The sequence below is a fragment of the Camelus ferus genome, chromosome 9 (assembly GCF_009834535.1).
Source record: "Camelus ferus isolate YT-003-E chromosome 9, BCGSAC_Cfer_1.0, whole genome shotgun sequence".
In the NCBI taxonomy this organism is placed as follows: Eukaryota; Metazoa; Chordata; class Mammalia; order Artiodactyla; family Camelidae; genus Camelus; species Camelus ferus.
In genome coordinates, this window is record NC_045704.1 from 14069881 (window position 1) to 14091987 (window position 22107).

The 22107-nt window shown below is 41.4% G+C and overlaps 2 protein-coding genes across 2 annotated transcripts in view; one reads left to right on the forward strand and one right to left on the reverse strand.

The window, feature by feature from the left end:
* The window catches only part of ELSPBP1 (epididymal sperm binding protein 1), a 43876-nt gene extending 33840 nt beyond the window's left edge, over positions 1-10036 (reverse strand). Inside the window, exons 1-3 of the mRNA XM_006180888.3 lie at positions 9725-10036; positions 9300-9484; positions 3548-3700 (exon numbers count right to left, since the gene is read on the reverse strand). The gene's annotated coding sequence lies outside the window, so the exon portion shown is untranslated. The remainder of the gene's footprint in view (positions 1-3547; positions 3701-9299; positions 9485-9724) is intronic.
* On the forward strand, positions 7600-17671 carry LOC116665948 (binder of sperm protein homolog 2-like). The gene is made up of 6 exons (XM_032487395.1): positions 7600-7673; positions 8853-8928; positions 12605-12692; positions 13430-13570; positions 13811-13958; positions 17556-17671. Exons 1-6 carry the CDS (start codon positions 7600-7602, stop codon positions 17560-17562), a joined length of 534 nt encoding a protein of 177 aa, XP_032343286.1. The 3' UTR covers positions 17563-17671.
* Positions 17672-22107: the final 4436 nt, after the last annotated feature.

A 22107-nucleotide genomic window follows, 5' to 3' on the forward strand; every position in this document is an offset into this window, starting at 1 on the left:
AGTAAAGTGTAATTTGGGGAACTTAGCAGGCCCTGTCCAACGGGGTCATGCAGCATGGTGGCTTAGAACGCTCTGGAATCAGACAGCATGGGATTTGAAGCCCCCTCCACATTTTACCAGTTGTAACACTTCAGACAAGTTGTTCACCTTTTTTAGGTCTTGGTCTCTCCATCCACAAACTGGGTTCATTGCTTACCTTATAGAAGTTTTGTTTGGATTATATAAGGATAATTGTAAATAATCATTTTATTAGTAGTAGTATTGTATTCAGAGTTGTCACAGCAGTAGTAATGATTAAAAGAAAACACTGAATGCTCACTCTGCGCTAGGGATTGCTTTAACGGCTTTGCACACAATGACCCATTTCCTGCAGCAATCTTAGGAATCAAGCACTATTGTTAACTCCACCTTTTTTGTCAGTAAAATGAGGCACAAAGCAGTTGGGGTCACACAGCTAGTAAGTGGAAGAGCCAGGAATGGAATCCGGGCACTGTGACAACAGGAGCAGGATTCTTGACATTAGTAATTATTTACGACGATGACTTTGCTCATGAGCAGAAGTGGAACTCAGACCTAGATTTATCTGACTTGAGGATTCACAGTATTTTCCATCAAACCAAATAGCCTCTATAAAACATATATATATATAACATAAAATATAAATAATATTATATATATAAATATTTTTTCACACTGTGCTCCACACAGAGTGAACATGAGGACTTGTGGCCTGGTAACAACTATCCCATCTGGCCCACACACAAGGCATTCTTTGCCTTTAGCAATGTACCCAAGAGGGGAACTGGACATTTTAGGTATTACTGTCAACAGTGCCTAAAATTGGCTCTCAGCTCTTCAGAAACTAGAACCAGAATTCCTAGTTTCTCATAAAAACAAAGAGTTACATCGCTATAGCCAGCCATGGAAAAACTTTGAAAGCCATTCCCATCTACTCTCTGCTGGGCGCAAATGACTTTCTGATGGTTACGAAGCAAGTCAGAGTCACCAGACTGACAATAACAATAACCCTCCTTTCTAAAAAACATTGTCATATAGTCAGTTACAATGTGTCGATTTCTGATGTACAGCATAATGTCCCAGGCATGGACATATATTTGTTTTCATATGTTTTCATTGAAAGTTATTATAAGATACTGAATATAGTTCCCTATATTCCATATATTGCTATACATAAGAAATTTGGGGCTTTGTCTATTTTTATATATAGTGGTTAACATTTGCAAATCTCAAGCTCCCAAATTTATCCCTTCCTATCCCCTTTCCCAAGTAACCATAAGATTATTTTCTATGTCTGCGAGTCTGTTTCTTTTGCAGATGAGTTCATTAGTGTCCTCTTTTTTCTTTTCTTTTCTTTTTTTTTTTTTAGATTCCACATATGAGTGAATGACCATCATTAAAAAGCCCAGTCAGAATGACCATCATTAAAAAGTCCACAAATGACAAATGCTGGAGAGGGTGTGGAGATAAGGGAACCCTCCTACACTGTTGGTAGGAATGTAGTTTAATGCAGCCATAATGCTAAACTGTATGGAAATTTCTCAAAAAACTAAAAATAGACTTACAATATCATCCAGCAACCCCACTCCTGGGCATATATTCAGAAGAATCTCTAATTTGAAAAGATATATACACCCCAATGTTCATAGCAACACTGTTTATAATAGCCAAGACATGGAAACAGCCTAAATGTCCATCAACAGATGACTGGATAAAGAATCTGTGGTGTATTTATACAATGGAATACTACTCAGTGATTTAAAAAAATGATAAAATAATGCCATTTGCAGCAACATGGATGGACCTGGAGGTCATCATTCTAAGTGAAGTAAGCCAGAAAGAGAAGAAAAGTAATGATGACCCCTTTTTATGAGGGCTACATGTGGGCCAAGTTTTGGCTTGGTTGGTTTACCACATGAGCCCACAAAGCCCTGCCATCGAGCCTTTGAGGGAGGTCTGGCCAGTTCGTTCAACAGTGGCTGATGAGTGAGTCCTATTTTTCAGGTGTGGTTTTATTTTACTGGCAATAAGAGTATTAAATGGGAGAAAGTCCCTGCCTCCAGAGTCCACAATCCAGTGGAGCAGAAAGATAGCAAGCTAGTAGGCACACAGGCCAGAGATAAGGATGCAGGAACCCCTGTGGGAGTGAATGTGGCACCTTCGGTCAGGTGGAGATGAGCACTGTGTAAAACACTAAGTAATCGTGAGAGGGAAGGAGAGCGCGTTACGGGAGCCACGACGTTAGAGAACGTGGCTCAGGAGGCTTTTCTGAATTTCCTTTTTTTATGCCATATGATGTCACTTATATGTGGAATCTAAAAAAATGATACGCATGAACTTATTTACAAAACAGCAACAGACTTACAGACGTAGAAAACAGACTTATGGTTACCGGGGGAAAAGAGGAGAGGAATGTTAGGCGTTTGGGGTTTACAGGTACTAACTACTATATATGAAATGGGTAAACAGCAAGGTCCACTGTCTAGCACAGGGAACTATATTTAATACCTTGTAATAGCCTATAATGAAAAAGAATATGAAAAGGAATATATATATATATGTATATATATATATATATATATATATATATATATATATACATCTACATATATAAAACTGAATCACTGAATACACCAGAAACTAACACATTATAATTAAAAGTAAACTCTACTTCAATTAAAAAAATAATAAATACACAGAGGAAAAAAAGAAAATTACATTAAATTTTCTGAGCAGATGCCATTAAATCGCAGAGATCTGAAGAAAGGGCGGGAGGGAGTGCTGCTTGCCATCTTCTGGGAATAGAGCTTCTGAAAGGCATGCAAATGAGAGAGACAGCATTGTGTTTCGGTGTTCAAGGAATAGCGGGGGGCTGCTTGGTTTGAGCAAGGGATGGGGGACATCAGAAGTCAGATCCAGTAGGGCCTTTGGTGTTTTTCCTGAAGTCATGGAAGGCCATCGGGGATGCTCATCCTCGCAGCAGCAGGATCTGTCTCCGGCTACTGTGTGCAGAGAATTAGAGGAGGCTGAGGTGAAACCCAGGGAGACTGGTTAGGCAGCTGTCATGGTCCACGGGGAAAATGATCATGGCTGGGTCAGAGAGAGGGACAGAGCATTGGCAGCAGTGGGAAGTGGCTGGATTCAGGACAGACTTCAGTGGCAAAGTCTGCAGGGTTGGCTGGTGGACTGGATATAAAGTGGGAGAGAGGAATCAAGGGTGACTCCAGTGGGAGCCATGCTGCCAGGTGAATGGTCGTGTTGCGTACGGAGATGCAACAGCAGGAGAAATAAAGAGTATTTGATGGGGGAAATAAAGATTATCTGGATGATCCCAACTTTACAGATGAGAAAAATCGGATTGAAATAGGTTAAACCAGTTGCCCAAAGTCTCAGAGTGGGAAAGAGGTGGACATTCAATGCAAACCCAGGCATTTCCAGCCCCTCACGAAATACTCACCCTCTGTCTCTTTGATACTTCTACGTGTGACGGTGAATTCTCACATCTCTCATTCTCTCTAGAAACGCTCACCTGCACGAATGCTGTAGATTAGAATTAAGCTCCACTTGTCTACATGTGGGTGCAGGTCAACTTTTCCAAGAATCAAGACATCTTTGCTTTTCAGGTTGGCTCTCAATTCATGCCCATGATCTCAGCTTTTTCCACGGTGTCAATGATCCCATTCTGCAGAGACAAATCAGGGTATTAGGGACTGAATTGTGTCTCCCTCAAATTCCTATGCTGATGCTTTAACCCCCAAAGATACACGAGAGATGTCTTTCTTTTTCCTCCTTTCTTCCCCCCCACCCCGCCTCCCTCTGTCTCTGTCTCTGTCTCTGTCTCTATCTCCTTTTATGAGCACAGAGGAAAGACCTTAAGCATGGTGAGAAGGTAGCCTCTCCAGAAATCGAATTCACCAGCACCTTGGTCATGGACTTCTAGCCTCCAGAACCATGAGAAAATGAATGTTTGTTGTTTAAGCCACTCAGTCCGTGGTATTTTGCTATGGCCACCTTTACAGACACACAGGGTGTCAGGATTTATGTATCTTATCTGCAATTACTCACCTCTTAAAAAAATAAGAGATACTACTGGAGGTTTAAACACCTGCCATTCATCTGGTGCCGTGTGTCAATGAAATATAGATATTAAACAACTCTTGTAAAAGATCATGGTTAAGTTATTTAACCAATGTCCCCAACTAAGAAGTGAGAAGTCTGGGATTTGAAAGTTAGTCTACCAGACATTAATGCTTGTAATATTTTCCACTGGGTCTAGAGTTGGCATTGCAAGTACCCAAACTCAGTGCTATATATCTCTTCATTTTTTCAGAAGATAAAACTGAACCCCCCCCTGCAAAAAAAAAAAAAAAGGACACTAATGAACTCATCTACAAAACAGAAACAGACTCACAGACATAGTAAACAATCTTATGGTTACCGGGGAAAGTTGGGGGGAAGGGATAAATTTGGGAGTTTGAGACTTCCAAATGTTAGCCACTATATATAAAAATAGATTTAAAAAAAAAGTTTCTTCTGCATAGCATAGGGAACTATGTTCATATCTTGTAATAACCCTTAATAAAAAATTGAAAATGAATAGATGTATGTATATGCGTAAGAGGGACATTGTGCTGTGCACCAGAAATTGTCACATTGTAATTGACTGTACTTCATTAAAGAAATAAGTTAAAAAATAAAGTATCTCCAAGAAAAAAAATCAAAATACAAAACAAACAAATTTAAAAGAAAACTGAACTGCACACCATTCCCTTGCTGCTAGAGTCGCTCGTAATTTCTCTCTGTTTCCCTGTGGTTAGAGGTATTCATATGGAAGCTCTAGAATCCACGTCCCACTCTGCCACTGGGTAGGTTTATGACTTTGTAAGGTTTTTCTTTCACCTTCACCCCATCCCTCCCAGTACTGTTGGCTAGATTCCAACTTTGGTTTTGAAAAATAGTTTATCATAGTTGGTTGAGTGCCTTGGGGCATGATGATCATTTGGTTGAGCAAGAAAGGAATAATGAGTTCTCTCTGCCTTTTCCTTCAACCCTTCCAGAGGACAGGGTGTTCTGGATCCTGCTCACAGTGTCCTGCCCATGCCTTTAGCGTGTGGGGTCAGATGAATCTCTACAATGTGCCTCACCAACTCAGGATCATCACCACCTCCGTAGCCCAGTGAATATTCAGGACTATAACTTCTCATTATCTTTGGAAGAAGTTATAATTAGAACTAAGAGTGTTTTTTAAAATTCACCAAGAGACAAAGTCAGATGCACAAACTTCCTTAATAAATGACAATAACTCAAATATCTGCCACAAATATCAGCTTATTAAATAATAGCCATAGAAAATAATAATTATGATCCAAAAAGCAGGCCTCATATTCCTACGGATTTTTGTTTGTAGGGATCCTGGATGGAGGTAGTGACAGACTGAGGTGTGATGGAAATACTTAACCGGAATTACTCCCCACAAAAAAGGCCTATTCACTGGGCTCTCAACAATCGGATGCAGGTAGCCCAGACATTTTCCAGACCAGGCATGCAAGCTCACAAAGCAAAAGGGATTTTCCAGAGTGACTCAGCGAACAAGTGTCAGACGGGAAGCAAGTTCATCGAGAGAGAGTAAGGGTGGAACCTGTGACTCTGAAGAGAGCGGGCTTCCGATGAAGTCTCTTCGCCTGGAAGAGCTCGCTGGCGGCGGGCTCGGCGCCGAGCCACGTGGCTTGCCGGCAGGCGCCTGTGCTGCGTCTGTGCCCTTCCACCTCCGCTCGAGCCGCGTAACTTTGACACATGGTTTTTTGCCTCTTGGGGCCTCCGTTTCCCCAGATGTCAAACCTGGGATACAGTTCCCATGCCACCAAGTTGCGGGAGATGTGTCTCAGCTCGGGCGGGGAAAGCACGAACGCCCACCACACTGCTTACTCGTGATTGACAGGTGACCACATCTCCTGCCCTGCGTTCAAATCCATCAATTCAGCAAAATAGCAACATAGAAAAAGCAAAAGCCTGTGTATCAGACAGGAGAGGCCGCCTCTCTAGGCCTTTATTGACATTTCTCGACTTCTCTTGTGTTCCGTTTTCTCATCTCTTTGAAAGAGGCAAATGTGTTTCTAAGCCATAGCCAGTCCCCATGTGTTTGCAGATGAGGCATAAGTGAAGTCGCATCTGAAAAGACCTCAGCACAGACAGATGCTGAAAGATGAGTGTTAATAACCTCCCTTCCTGACGCTGCCAAGATGCTTGGTCTCTGGGACGGCCTGTTCCTCATTTTGGATTGCCCTGAGGATTCCCCCAGGACACCCGCCTCCTTAGGGGAAGTCACTCTTCCAACCCTTTGTCTCTCTTATAAAGTGCTCTTGTCTCTTCTGCTCTACCTGGATCCCTCCAGAGATGGTGGATGGGAAAGGAAGTCTACAGTGGGCCAAGCCCACAGCAGTGGACCTGAGATTGAGATCTGTCCTTTCCACATACTGGCTGATCACAGGCATGGTGCTTTCTGAGCCTCACTTATCCAGGAAGCTAAAACTGGCTTTGCCTTTCTAGCTGGAATTTCTTTTTTTTTCAATAATCAAGGGAGTAAATGATATGAAATGGATATGAAAATATTCAGCAAGCTCCAGAGAGCAGTGGTTCTCAAATTTTATCAAACAGCGGACTCACCTGGAGGGCTTGTTACAACACAGGTGACTGGTCTCATCCCCTGAGTTTCAGCAGCTCTGGTGGTGGGGTGGGGGTTGGGGGGGCCTAAGGATTTGTATTTCTAACAAGTCGGCAGGTAAAGGTGATGGAACTGGTCCAGGGACCACACTTTCAGAATGCTGCTAGAGAGACTTCTCAGATGGAGGCTCCTACTTTTTCTAGGCACTCTGAGATTTAGGGCTTGGGGGGAAGAGGCTGTGGAGTAAGGCTGTGTGCTGTGGGAGCAGCTGGAGTAGGAGGGGCAGAAATTGGAGCATATAAAACCAGAGGCCACATTTGCAACGGTGCAGGCCACCTGCAGGTAACTGGAAATGGTGAACAGTCTGGCAAGCTGGGTGCCCCTGGTTCTCTGTGTGTGTGGGCTGAAGGCAGGTGAGATGGCAAGATGCGTGAGAGAGGGGAGAAGGGGAGGCCAGAGGAAGAAGGAAAGACCTAGGAGGCAGTGGCTTGGGGTGAGACGGGCAGGAAACATTCTGTCCAATGTCCCTAATCTCTTTGAAATGCAGCATAATGGTTGATGCAGAATAGAGGATTTCGAGAGTTCTGGGTTCAAATTTTGCCTCTTCTTCTCAATGGTTGAGTGATCACGAGCAAGTAACTTTGCATTTCTTTAAGCCTCAGCCTTCTCATCTCTAGAATGGTTATGATAGTCTTTAAGAAAGAGGAAGCTAGGAAATCCTGCCGTATGTGACAACATGAATGAACCCGGGAACTCAACGCCGAGTGAAATAAGCCAGACATGGAGGGACAAATACTGCATGATTCTACTTATATGAAGTATTTAAAATAATCAGACTCGTCAAATGATTATAAATCAATAAAAAATGAAAAAAAAGAAGAAAATATAAAATAATCAGACTCACAGAATCAGAGCGTAGAATGGTGGCCACCAAGGCTGAGGAGAAGGGGCAATGGGGATTTGTTCAACGGGTAGAAAGGCTCAGTAATGCAAGGTGAGTGAGTTCCAGAGGTCTGCCGGTAACACGGCGCCTAGAGCTAGCAGTGCTGGACTGTGCACTTAAAGCTTTGTAAAAAGGGTAGATCTTATGTAAAGGGATATTATCACAATAAGTGAGAGAGACAGGAAGGAAGGAAGAGGTGGGGGGAGAAAGGAAAGAAGAAGCTTAGTATGCATTGCTTTGGAAAGTTCTCCAAGACCTTTTAAGGGAGCAAGTTTCAAAATAAATGGTATGTAGGCTGAGCTCTCCTTTGTGTAAAAAGGGAGTGAAATGTTATTAATACTTGCAGTGGAATACTCATAAACGATTTCTGTAGGTTTCACAAGAATCACAAAATGGTTATCTGTGGGGAGACTGGGGTCAGGGATGGCCAGGAAGACTTACATGATTTCACTTCATAACTCACTTGAAATTTGAACCATATGCATTGCCTCTTCAGAAAACAAATAAATTAAATAGAGGGCAAGTGATCTTTATCTCCCATTGTTGTTCTAAGGATTAAAACAGGAAAGGTAGGCAAAATCCTTGGAACTGTCAAAGTCCTGCATCCAACCCAAGCCCGCCAGGAACACAAAGGAGTTGAACAAATTGGGTTTATGACTCATTGGAGCCAGGAAGACCACACAGCATGGCGTACCATGGGCTGTCTCAGTAAGAGGGTGTCAGAACCTATTTCAGGGTTTGGGCTCTGGGTGGGAGATCTGGGGTGGGAGGGCTTGGATTAAGAAAGCTAGGGCTCACCCAAGATTGGATGCTATCAGAAAGGGGAGGCAATTCTATGCCTGGGTATCTCAACAAATCTTCTCTAAATGAAGGCAGACTGTCACAAGGAGAGAGGGCTGTAACTGGCTGAGAAGCAGCAGTCACTCTCTTCGGCCAAGGGGAGGAGGTGTTTGATAATTTGTGACAAGTGAACCTGCTTTCGCCTGTGCTTACACACAATTCTGAAGGAGTCTCGCTTTATCCTGTTGTCTCATGAGCTCAGTAACCTGGTCTGAGACTGTGATTCTCTGAGTTCTGCCCAGTTGGGGAAGGACATGCCTAGCTAGCCCCGGGTGCCAGGCCAGCTTTCAGATGCAGGGGGCTGGCTTGTGTTTTTTCTTTCTCAGAACACACTGTGCACAGTGTAAGTCCTCAATAAATACTGGTGGTGGTGTTTCCTCTCGTCATCAGGGAGGAGGAGGAGGAGGAGCAGGATGACGGAGATCAGATGGTAAATGTGTTCATGTTTGGCCAGGCGTACAATGTGGTAACGACATAAAGCACAGTGACAGGGGATCTGTAAGGATTTCGACATGTTCAGCAGTATCAGTAGACGAGATGGCAAAGGACAACTTCCGGAGGGCACCAGGGTCTAGAAGGAACAGCTTATTTCCTGGGATCAGACAGGGCTGGTTGAGAGTCTAGGCTGCACCCATTTTTGACTGCAGAAAAGGCCTAAATGAAAATATCTCTCTGCTCTTTGATCTGTAAAATGAGGAGCAGGCTCTGGAGATTAAAAACAGAAAAGATAAGAGGTAGTAAAGGTTAACCACCACACCCTGGACAAAGCAGAAAACTCAGCCAGCCAATGCAACAAAATATAAGTAAGCCATGGTTTTATCCCAAAGTGGCCCTCACCTGCACGCAGCAGAGCTTCAGCTTTGTGGCAGCTCCCTCCTGAAAGTATTCGCAGGTCAGCAGCATCCCCCAGAGGCAGGATTCTTTCAGAGGCACAGCCACCTGGAGCCAAGAGTACCTGAAGTACTTCTCACTTCTCTGATTTTGAACAAATGACTTCCCTCTCCAAGCCTCGGTTCTGGTATCTACAAAATGGGGGTCATCATTAATCATATATAACTTATAAATACAGCATGTAATAATACCAGCCTTACAGGGACGTTGCAAGCATCCGTTTCTATGAGATAATTAGCATAAGGCATTAAGTACAGGAAACCACCCATAAATAATGATTTATTTAACCATGACTTCAAAAACGTTGACACTTTGTCAGCTACTTTCTGAAGAGCAGGGCTGCGACCAGCTAACATGGATGCCCTACTCACCACACGGCAGATCCTGCATCAAAGTCTCATGCAAACCTACGAATTAGCATCACTATATCAAAGACCAGGAGAGTGGGGCACGTAGGGTAAATCACTTGCACGGATCAGTGACAGTGCCAAGGTTAATACCAACATCCTGTCCAGAACACAGTCTCCAAAACCAGACTTCTTGAGTTTAAACCTTGTTCCCACCAGCCAGTGGTCATGTAACTTCCAGTAGTTCCCTGTTGCCTGTTTTTTCCCTCTGTAAACCTTTGTGGGGATGGGGAGGAGAAGAGAGCTCTAAGGTATAATCTGTCTTTCATAACATTGTTGTGAAGTTCAACTGAGGCAATGACTGGAACATAGAAATGGCCAATTAAACATTGGCTAATGTTACTGATTAATAGGTCTTCATATTTACTTTTTAGCCCTTATCCAGGTCCAATCTGGCTGAGATATTTCCTCAAACAGGTTCAAGGATGATAAAAGTGCAAAATTATAAAAAAAAAAAAAATTTTTTTTGCCTGCCATCCCCAGGTACAGGCAGCCAAACACTAGCCTACTGTCTGCCTCCACAGATTGATCTTTTCCAGACATTTCATATAAATGGAATCATACATGTGATCTTTTGTGTCTGCTTTTAAAGTTGAAAAGTTAATCATGGAACTCACATGGGTTCACTGTAGATAGGTCAGTGTGTCAGTTCTTGGAAGAGTTGAACCATATCCACACGTAGACAACTAAGACTCAACTTTAACCTCCAGCTGTCATCAAACAAAACCATCAAGGCTACTGGAAATATTCAACCTCTAGCACGGAACAAACAAACAAGCTGTTTTCCTGAAATGTTGGCATGTGGGCGAAAGCGAGAATGTTCCCTCCAACAACCTTTCAGATGTGTGCAGTTTCAACCCATGGGTGGAAGTTGAATGACGTTGAATAGGATGGATTTGCTCTAACTTAGTCAAAGAAAGAGCTTGGGAACAGTCAGAGCTCATACCTGAACTGACGGGCTGTCTTGGGTTGATGCAAAACCCCCCACCCTCAACTGGAAGTAATCATAAGTTGTCCAAAATGTGATTGTTTTTCTGCAACAGGAGAACAGTTGGCTGCATGAACTTCAAGGTACTTACAGTGGCCTTGAGCCTAGGAATTTTAGGAGATGGTTTAGGAGAATTTTAGGAGGTGGTCTAATTTTTACCCTTTTTTCTTTCTCTGTCAGACTTGATTGTCCATTTACGCCCTCCGTTTCCAGGTGAGGAGACATTTCTTTATTAGCATCTCAAATGTTAGCACCTACCCATGAGAAAATATTATATTCCTGAAAGCTCCTTGCACTCCCCTGCTGTTTTACTCTTTCCTTCACTGTTCTTCTGGCACAGAAGGCCCTCCTTGGTCATGGTAGCCAAACCATGTATTTCAAGATCCAGGTAAGTTAGCCCTCTGAGATCTCCTCTCCTGCCCCTCCGGAAAAGTCCTCTCTTCTCCACTGAAATTAACATCAGCATTTGTGGGTTTTATCATTTGTATGTTTGTTACTTTCAGCAGCCTTATAGAGAGAGAGATTATCTACACACCATAAACTTGACCCATTTTAAGTGTACCATTTAATGGTTTTTGGTAAATTTACAGAGTACTGTGAACATCACCACAATCCAAGTTTAGAACATTTCCGTCACCCCAAGAAGATCCTTTGTATTCATTTGCCATCATGCGCCCCGCATTCTCATCCCCAGGCACAGGCAACCAACTGCTAGTCTACTGTCTGTCTCTACAGATTGATCTTTTCCAGACATTTCATATAAATGGAATCATACATGTGATCTTTTGTGTCTGCTTTTAAAGTTGAAAAGTTAATCATGGAACTCATGTGGGTTCACCATAGATAGCTTGGTCTCAGTGTCTCAGTTTTTGGAAGCACTGAACCTTATCCACATGTAGACAACTAGGACTCAACTTTAACCTCCAGCTTTGATGAACTTGAGAGTTTCAGGAGAGACATAGAGATGTGGGAACGCTTTCTGGGGATAGTTAAGCCAGCGAAAGGGACACTTTGATTACAAAAACACTGATTGGCTTTTTAACTATTTCAGCCACCAGTTACTTGTTTAAGGGGCTGAGCCAACATAGCCTGGAGTATATGGTGGGAGAACGTGACCTATCAGCCTTTTTGGTTTTGAGAGTCAGAAGGAAGTTATTTTCAGAGCAGTGGACAGCAGGGTTCTTTCTATATAAATAGGGATCACGTGCTGAGGACCAAAGCTGAACTTAGGAGGAGCCTAACGACAGTACTCAGCTCATTGGACTGATGTAAGGATATCATTAAATGTGTTAGTGTTTGTAAATTGCGCACATTATGTCCAGCACAGAGTAAGCTATAAAATAGCTCATTATACAAATAAGTTACAATAACTAATAAATAATGAACATAGCAATAGCTAATTCTATGTAAAAGAAGTTGTTAGATAATAATTTAAAATATTAAATGATCGATATTATGATAACAACAGTTATATAATAAAAGTTCAAGCATGCTTGTTTAAAGTAGTAATGTAATTATTATTAAATAATAAACCATGTATATTGATTAAATAATAAGTAATTGCTAAATAGTAAAAATAAATGAATCTTGTTTCAAAATTATTTCTGGCTTTTCTATAATGGAAAAAAAAATTTTGATTATGGACCAGTCCTTATCAGGTGATACCATGGATCTAGCATTGAACAGGATACATGTGGTCACTTCTGACAGATAAGAAAGATTCTGAACAAGTCATTACATGTTAAGTAAATAAAAATGTTCCCTGTACGGGGGAGGCTATAGCTCAGTGGTAGAGCACGTACTTAGCATGCATGAGGTCATAGGTTCAATTCCCAGTACCTCCACTGGAAAAAACAAAAAGGAAGTTCAGTACAAGTGGATCTAGTGCAGTCTGGACATTCAAGGGAATTTCATGGGTATTTACACTTAGGCTGAACATCAGAGGTGGGTAAACATGCAGAGGGTATGTGGTGTTCCTGCCAAGCAGAGATCGCATCTAGTAAATCCCCAAGGCAAGAAAGATGGTGGCACACTCGGGACACCTTACAAAGCTTGAGCAGAGGGAGCACAAGGAAGGGAGGGGGAGGTCCAAGGTGAGGCTGGAGGTGTATCTGGGAACCAGATCAAGTAAGGTATCATAAGCCATTTCAATGTTATTTCTTATCCTAAGAGCAATGGAATATTAATAGATTCATGGCAGGGTCAAGTTGCTATTTAAGAAGGAACACTCTCCCTGCAGTGTGAAAATCGGATAGGGCAAATAGGTTGGAAGCATCCAGAAATGAGTTACTGAGTAGTCAAGGCAAAGCATGATGCTAACAGAGGACAGCTTTGAGAGACACTTAGGAACTAACTTTGACAGGCTAAGAGTTAATTTTTCTAGGAGAGAAGGAGAAAAGAGACTCGAAGAAAGACTAGAATTTCAGCTTAGGAGATCGGATGCCCAGCCCCTAGAGGACCTAAAGGAAAAGGCAGCCAGCAACTCCGGTCTGTTTCCAGCTCCAGGCTGGAATAGGCTCCCCTTCACCATCACGTATATTTTGAGCCACACCCAGAGAAGGCAGAGAGACCAGCCACATGTGGATGTGGGAGTGGTTGGTGCCAACAACTGCGATGGATGCTAGAAAATCAATTCCCTTTGTAAGCTTGCCCCCACATTCTGCCTGTTTTCTCTTTTCCAGTGTTTTTTAACCATTCCTGTGTCTTTCCATTTGTGTATGGCGAAGTAACACACTATGGCTGCACCTCGGTCCACAGTGACTTTGCCTGGTGTTCTCTTGATGAGACGTTCCAAGGCAGGTGGCGGTACTGCACCGGGGCAGGTGAGGATCCCTGCGACGGTCTGTCTTAGATGCCTCGGATCTAAGGAGCAATTGACAGCAGCTAGCTATCTGATTTTTGGTGTCAGGTTAACCTGGATCCAAAGCCTGACTTTTCTACATGTTTTAACCACTTTGGAGACAGTTCTGTGTGGTAGAAAAAGCATGTGTTGGTTTGGCAATGTTTAACCCTAAGACTTTCTGTGTTCATATGTCTCCTTCTGCTCCTCTCTTTCTCTGCAGATCCCCCGAAATGTACTTTCCCTTTCCTGTTTGGAAAAAAACTCATTAATCGATGTACCAGAGAAGGCTATGCGTTGAGTCGTAGTTGGTGCTCATTGACAAAAGATTACAACCGAGACAAGAAATGGAAACAATGCTCTCCTTACAAGTAAGTTGACTGGGGAAGGATGGAGTGGGGGGTCTTATAAATCTCTTAAAGTGGGGAACCCTCTGGATTAATGGAAAGGGAAGTTTGGAGTCTAAATTATCTAGTGATGGCTTAGATCAGAGGTCAGCAAACATTTCCCTACATAGGGTCTATTAGTAAGTATTTTAGGCTGTACAAGCCATACTCAACTCTACCTCATAGCACAAAAGCAGCCACAGGCAATAAAAATAACAATAATAAAACATGGATGTGTTCCAATAAAACTTCATTTATAGACCCTGAAATCTGAATCTCGTGTAATTTTCAGCTGTCACAAAATATCAGTCACTTTTTGTTTTTTGCTTTTTTGTCAACCATTTATTTTTTTATTTGCGTATTATATCTGCTTCTCTATTATAATATTAACTTTTCATTAATGATAAGTGCAACCATTGTCGTCAACCATTAAAATAATAAGAAAATCATTAGTTCACAGACCATCCAAAAACAAATGGTGGGTTGGATTTGGCCTCCAGGCTCTGGTTGGCTGGCCCTGGCTTGGATGATTTGTCCCTGACCTCATTTGAATAAAGAAACAAGATTAGTTTCCATTGAAAAGAAGACAGGGGAAGGAGAAAAGTGTGGTCGACAGGCATTGAAGAGTTCACCTACTTCTATGCTCAAATTATAGTCAAGATTTTGTGGGGTGCACAAGAGTGTCTCATTCAACCTTTCTGGTCAGGCTCCCAGAAAAGTCAAAGCCCCATGTGGGGACCCAGACATAGCAACTGTGTTGTTTTATATGTGCAAAGGGTCCCGCTTTCTCCCCCAACTAACTTTGTTGATTCTTGAAGCTGCTCTGGAGCTTGGACAGTAGTTATTAATTCCTAGACCAGTCTGCAAATTTACTTCTTTGTAAGATGCCTGGAAGGTTCTGTGGCTTCCACTCGTGACTTTCAATTGGCTCTCCCTCACCTGCAGCTTTTTATTATCTTACAATAGGGTATCCATGGTGCTTAGCTACAGCCATCCAATTCCATAGTTTGTATGGAGACAGTTTCCTGGGACTTCTCAAGTTCCTGAAACACTGAACCAGCTAGTGTATGCCTCTCCACGAGATACCATCCCAGTTCAACTCCAGGGAGACTTTGACCAATTGGACCACCACCTTGCACCAGGGGCTGTGTGTTCTTCACCTGCCACCAGTAATGGGCTCCTCCTTGCCATCACGGGTTGCGAGTGACCCAGATCCAAATCCTCATTTTTTTTTAAATGGAGGTACTGGGGATTGAACCCAGGACCTCAGGCATGCTAAGCACACACCCTACCACTGAGCTGTACTCTCCCCCTCAAATCCACATCATATGCTTTCTTTCCTAGACCACTCCCAGTACTCTCACAGATGGGGTCCTCAGAAACAGATGTTCTCTCTCTCTCTTCTTTCCTCCCTCCTTCCTTTCTTTTGTTTAGCCTTTATCTAGAAAGTTTGAGACAGCTAGTAAAAAATAATCAGCCTTACAATAATAAATTGAGTTACTAGACATAATCAAGGGCAAGTCAGAGTAATAGAGCAAGAGGTAAAATCATTGTACAGGCTGTATGATGAGACTGTGCAATTGGAGGTGAGCTTCCTAGCAGCCAAGTAAATAGGAATATATGCTTAGTTCCATTAATCACATTATCCTTAATACTGAAAACCTACTTTCAAGGAAAGGCCTTCAGAGGGGCTTATCATCCCCCTTCATAAGAGATGTTCAATTTTATGCATGCAAATGACTCTCCTCCATCCCATCTTCCTACACTACTGCTACCCTTCTGCTTTGAAAGGCCATACTCGGCAGTGGCTAATTACTAATCCATCACTTACTTCACCTCTGGGAGCCTGCTTCCTTATGTATAAAGTGGGTATTTTATAGACAACCATTCATAACCATTTGTAATGGTTATGAAGATGGGCCTAACACAGAGTAAGTGTGGTATTGTGTGTTTGCCTTTTCCCCTCATTTCCCTTTTCCTTCCTTCTTCCTTTTTCCTCTTCCATCCCAATTTTTCTTGATACAAAGAGATTTAAGGTGGAGTGCCTAGCCATATAAAATAAAAGAGAACAATAATTAGAAGTGGGTTAAAAATAAGGATGGATGCATGGGATGTGGAATGGAACTGAATAAGAGAGAACACAGAGCCGTCATTCCTGCTACAGGTGAGCCAGCTTTGGGCGACCTTGAACTCTCCTTGTCCATATGTAACCATGCCCTTGGAGCCAGCAATTGTCATTCTATGGATATATCCTAACAGAAACATTGGACAACCGCACAAATGTATATGGAAGGCAACGGTCATCATGGTGACCAAAACCAGTTAAGATACCCATCAGTTACAATTGAATGAGGAGAAGAAGGTAAAATAGAATATTGAAAATAGATATCTAGGTTGGTATTTAATGACATGAAAAGCGTTCAAGATACAATGTTATGTTAGATGACAACCTTAAGAAACACAGCAATTTGAAAATACTCACAAGTATTTTATTATAAATATAGAAAAAAGTCCCCAGACAGATAAGTATGAAGAAATGTGAACAATGGTCACGTTTGTACTGGATTGTTGGCAAGCTCCTCATTCTCAGCATATCTTTCCACTCTGTCTAATCTTTGTAATTATAGGTATGCATCACTTTTGGGGTTTTTTAAATATTAATTTTGATTTACACAAGCAATATGTGAATAAATGCACATTGAAACATTGGAGCAACACTTGAATAAAGGGAGTGAGGTGTTACTCTTCTGTCTTACACTCCTTCTCCCCTTCCTGCTCTTTCATGGCAGAAAATACGCACCTGACAACCAAGATGTCTTCTTCCAGGTGAATTCTATGCATTTACACAGATATAAACTATTAAGGTCTTTTTAAACATAAAGGAATTATACTCTCCCCTTTGTCCTGTAACGTGATCTTCATTTAAATATCTACAGTATGGAGATTCTTTCCATGTGAATGCATAAACCTACCTCACCTTTCTTCCTGCTGTGAGTCAAATTTCACAGATTTCCTATCAAAGTACAATTTGATTGTTTCTAATAGTTTGATATTACCGTGACCAAATGGGTACCTTCTACATTGGTTTTTTAGTAAGTGTGTAAGTTTTTTTTAATGGTTATTTAATTATTAATAATTATTTATTATTTTTTAAATTATTATTATTATTATTTAATAGCTAAGTGAAATCATTGGCTCAAAGAATATGTACACGTTAAATGTGTGTGTGTTAAATTTTAAGTTATTCCGAATTATCTTCAGCCAACCTTACGAGACTGCTCATTTTTAATAACTTCTTTAACATTGAAAATTATCAATTTAATAAATTTTTTCAAATTATGGACTGCATCATTCATGTTAAATTAATCAGTAAATTAAAATATTGGATTTGAGAGTGAGAAACACTGACGCCTTCCTTAGCCGCGGATAGCTGACGTTCCTCTGGCCTCCTGTTGCCCTTCTTCCGTGCTAGTTTAATTCTTAGAGGTAGACTAGATCTCCCATCAGGGAGGAGCCCCGATTAGCCTGTCTTGAAGGGTGACAGACTGTGACACTGACCCTGATCCCTTCTTTCTTCCACAGTGTTTAGCGAAGTCTTGATGTTCTTGAAGAGACAGAAGTTACAGGATTTATCAGCTGCCTCTCAAAATACATCCTTTCCCTGATCATTCTGACCAATAAAGATTTGCTCTCTCTTCCATGGGAATGACTTCTTTTCTTGAAAAAAGACACAGCCAGAGCTCAGTGGGCATCAGTGCAGTGCCAGCTGCAGTGGGATGGGGAACCAGTAAGGCATTTGTGGGAAAGAACCTGCATTCAAATAAAGATCCTGATGAATTGCTAACAGTGTCATTTTGGGCAAGTTAACCAAATTCTCAGAGAAACTCAAGCTTCCCCTTATACAATTTTTAAAAATTTTAATTACTATACACTTTTAATTTTTTGAGATAAAGTGTATAACACGCAATTAACCATAGTAAAGTGAACAATTCAGTGGCATTTAGCAGTCACAAAGTTGTGCAACCATTACCTCTATCTAGTTCCAAAACATTTTCATCAACCTGTACCCATTAAGCAGTCTCTCCCCAGCCCTTCAACCTCCCAGCTCCTGGCAACCACGAATCTTTCTGTCCTTATGGAATTAGCCTCTTCTGGACATTTCATATAAGTGAAATCATACAATATGTGACCTTCTGTGTCAGACTTCTTTAACTTAGTGTAATGTTGTTGAGGTTCACCCACGTTGTAGCAGGTGTCAATACTTAATTTCTTTCTATGGCTGTGTTATAGTTCATTGTGTGGATATACCACATTTTGTGTATCCATTAATATGTAGATTTTGTGAAGTGCGTATGTCATGCGTGTAGAGCTAGGTGAATGTTCACAAACTAAACGCTCCATGTAACTGATGACCATATGACGAAATGGATCATTTCCAGCCCTGCTTCATACCCCTTTCCAGGCACGACCCACCAAGGGTAACCACCAGCCTGACTTTTGACAGCAGAGATTCGTTTTGTCTCTTTTTGTATTTCATAAAAATTGAATCATACCTTTGTGTCTGGCTTCCGTCTCTGAATATTACATGTGTGAGATTCATCCACGCTGTGATGTGTGGATGTAGACCCTTCTTTCTCACTGATGTGTAATCTTCCACCATGTGAATGCACCACAATTCATTCATCACTCTTACTCTTGATAATCACTAAGGTGGTCTTCATCCAGGAACATTACGGGCAGCACTACTACCAACATTCCAGTACATGTCTGTGGGGAATTTTTATACTAATGCAACAGAGAAGAACAAACCTGACTTCATACTGAATCTGTTCTTTTAGTTCTAAACTTTGGGCTCTGTTACCTGTGCTGAGTCATGCTGGCTCTGCACTTTTGTAAACGAATGTTGCCTAAAGCCTGAAATACACAGGCTAGCCTGTTGTCAGGCTTAGAATATTATTCAGCCATGAAAAGGAGGAAAGTGCTACCATTTGTGATAACACGGAGGGATCCTGAGGGGTCTTGAAGGTGTTACGCTAAGTGAAAGAGGTCAGGTAGAGATGGACAAACACCATACAATCTCACTTACATGAGAAATCTCAAAAAGCCAAACTCAAAGAAACAGAGGGTATTACAGTAGTTGCCATGGTGTTGGCGGGTGCGAGAAACAGATTTTGGTCTTAGGGTACAAACTTCCAGTTATAAGATGAACAAGCCTGGGGATCTAAATGTACAGCGTGGTGACTATAGTTAACAATATTGTATTGCAGATGTGAAAGTTACTAAGAACATAGATCTTAAATGTTCTCACCAAACCAAAAAAAAAAGGTAATTAAGCAAGGCGATGGAGGCATGAACTAACCCCATTTGATAATCATTTCACAATAAATATGTATTAAGTCATCACACTGCACACCTTAAACTTAACAATATTATTCAATTATATCTCAGTAAAGCTAGGAAGGAAACTTTAAAAAAAGAATTATAGATTAAGCAAGTTGGCTTATTAAACGTCAAATAAGTTCATAGCTTTTGGGAGAAACATGCTTTCTTTATATGCTGGCTCTTCTGCTATTCAAAGAGGAGGATTGGTTTTGAGCAGCAAAAAAACAAAAAAGTCCAATAAACCAGGACTTATAGAAGTGGGATTTAATTCATCATTACAGAGAAAGAGAGAGACTCCTTAGAAACACGACAATTACACCTTCCTTAGAAACACTAGGATTAAAGCAGCACAAATATCTTTTTTTTTTAATGAGGGAAAAAGAAACAAAGAAAAATAACCTCAAACAAATAACAAAGCAAAAAGAAAACAAAACAGGAGGAATAAGGAAAGAGAAAATAGCTGAAAGGCTGTCAAATTAAACGTGTTTGTGATAACAGTAAATCAAAATAAGTTAAATGTCTGAAAAAAAAATAATAAAACTATCTCAAAGGAACAAAAGTGCATTATATAGTGCAGGAGGCATACTGACAAGGAGCAGGGATGGGATGTGGGCACAGGATGGGGTTGTGCAAGCACAAGAGGATTGTAGGAAAATCCTTGTGAGAACTTCAATCACTAGATGGTTCACATAGCTGTTACCCAGAGCTGCAGGTGAGATCTCCATAAATCTAGTAAAACAGTAACAAAATATCCTTTCGGGTCTCAAAAATCTATAGCACTCTCTGTGTCTATGAGAGCTGTATGAACGTCATAAAGGTTAATGAGGTGGACAGAGGAGCTTGATACTTTGTTCTGTCTAAGATGCCTGAACATTCTGTTCAAAGTAAGGATGGGACTATATCTGCAAGGACCATTAAATGGCCATCAGTGGTGCCCTGGGGGTAAAGGATGGCCTCAGGCCTTTTCTCCATCCCACCCACTCCCTGCTCAAATGTTTGTACCCACCTCAACTTCTCTGATAGAACTATCTGCATATTCTGCAGATTCTGGGGCAAAGCTCTTGGCGTGCAAAGCTAAAAAAAAAAAAAAATCTCTGGATTTCTTTCAAATGTAACAGTATCTTGTGTTAACATTTGTACAGTGTCTATGTGGTTAAAGGATCATCTGGAAGAGGAGAGAAGTTCTTTTTTTTTTTAACATTGCTTATTGATTTATAATCATTTTACAATGTTGTGTCAAATTCCAGTGTAGAGCACAATTTTTCGGTTATACATGAACATATATATATGCAATAAGGTGATACCTCATTGCAGTTTTGTGCTGAGAATTTACCGTTTCTGGAGTCTGTCCTCCTTTCCTGACATTGTAAGTAGCCTGGAACCCTAGACCTCCACCCAAGCCGGGCGAGATTTTGAGCGGTGTTGGCCTCAGTTTTGCACAAGGGAACTGATGGACATCATGCTAGAGGGAAGATGTACGTAGCTCTGGACGGAGCAGTATAGCACAGAATCAAAGAGCACTGTATTAGTCTTCTGGGACTGTCATACAAACTACCACAAACTTGGTGGCTTGAAACAACAGAAAGATATTCTCTCACAGTTCTGGAGGCCAGAAGTCCAAACTCAAGGTGTCAGCAGGAACGTGCTCTTTCCCAAGTCCCTTGGGGGAGGAGCCTTCCTTGCCTCTTCCAGCTTCTGGTGGCTCCTGGCGGTCCTTGGCTTGCAGCCACATCACTCCTATCTCTGCCTCCATCTTCATGTGGCCTTCTCCGTATGTCTCTATCTTCTCTTCTGTCTTTTATAAAGACACTTGTCATTGGATTTAGGATGATGTCATCTTGAGATCTTTAACTTTATTACAACTGCAAAGAATCTTTTTCCAAATAAGGTCATATTCATAGGTTCCAGAGGTTAGGACACAGATGTATCTTTTGGGGGACCACCATTCACCCCACTTCAGCACAGATCACAACTGCCAGTGTTCCAATCTCAGCTCTGCCACTTAGCAGCTACATGACTTGGTAAAACTGTTAACCACTCTGAACTCCAGAAATTGACACAATCATTGTAAACTGACTATATTCAACTAAAAAAAATTCTAAATAAATACCATTTTAATAATTGCAAAAGAAAAAAAAAGCTAGTGGGTCTGTAGAAAAAGAGTAAGGCCTTACTATTCAGCACAAGAACTATATTCAATATCTTGTAATAACTTATGATGATAAAGAATATGCGTGTATAACTGAATCACTATGCTGTACACAACATATGCTGTGAAACCAACACAACATTGTAAATCAACTATACCTCAATTAGAAAGAAAAGCTAGTGGGTCCGGACCAGCAGCAGCAGCCTCACAGTGGGCATTTGATGGACATGCAAACTCCGGGGCCTGATTCAGTACTGACTCAGAAACTCTGGAGCTAGAGCCCAGCATCCTGTGTTTCAACGAGCCCACCAGGGTTAGTTCCATGCCTTGGCTTCCATGAATAATGCTGCAGAGAACATGCAGGTGTGAATCTCTTTGAGATCCCAGTTTCATTTCCTTCGCATGAATACCCAGAAGTGGAGTTGCTGGATCATATGATGGTTCAATTTTTAATTTTTTGAAGAATCTCCATATCGTTTTCCATAATGTCTGTACTAATTTTCGTTCCTCCAATGATGCACGAGGGTTTCCTTTCCTGAGGTTTGCTAAAGTATAAGAGAGACTGAGTTAGGGATGAACTAAAGTTCAGAGACAGGCTCAGGG

Excerpts from the sequence above, each read along its gene's own strand:
- LOC116665948 (XM_032487395.1), top strand. The coding sequence starts at position 7,600 with ATGGTGGCCACCAAGGCTGAGGAGAAGGGGCAATGGGGATTTGTTCAA. Across the intron at positions 7,674-8,852 it reads GAAAGGCTCAGTAATGCAAG|GGAGGAGGAGGAGGAGGAGC; the intron begins GTGAGTGAGTTC and ends TCTCGTCATCAG. Across the intron at positions 13,571-13,810 it reads GCGGTACTGCACCGGGGCAG|ATCCCCCGAAATGTACTTTC; the intron begins GTGAGGATCCCT and ends CTTTCTCTGCAG.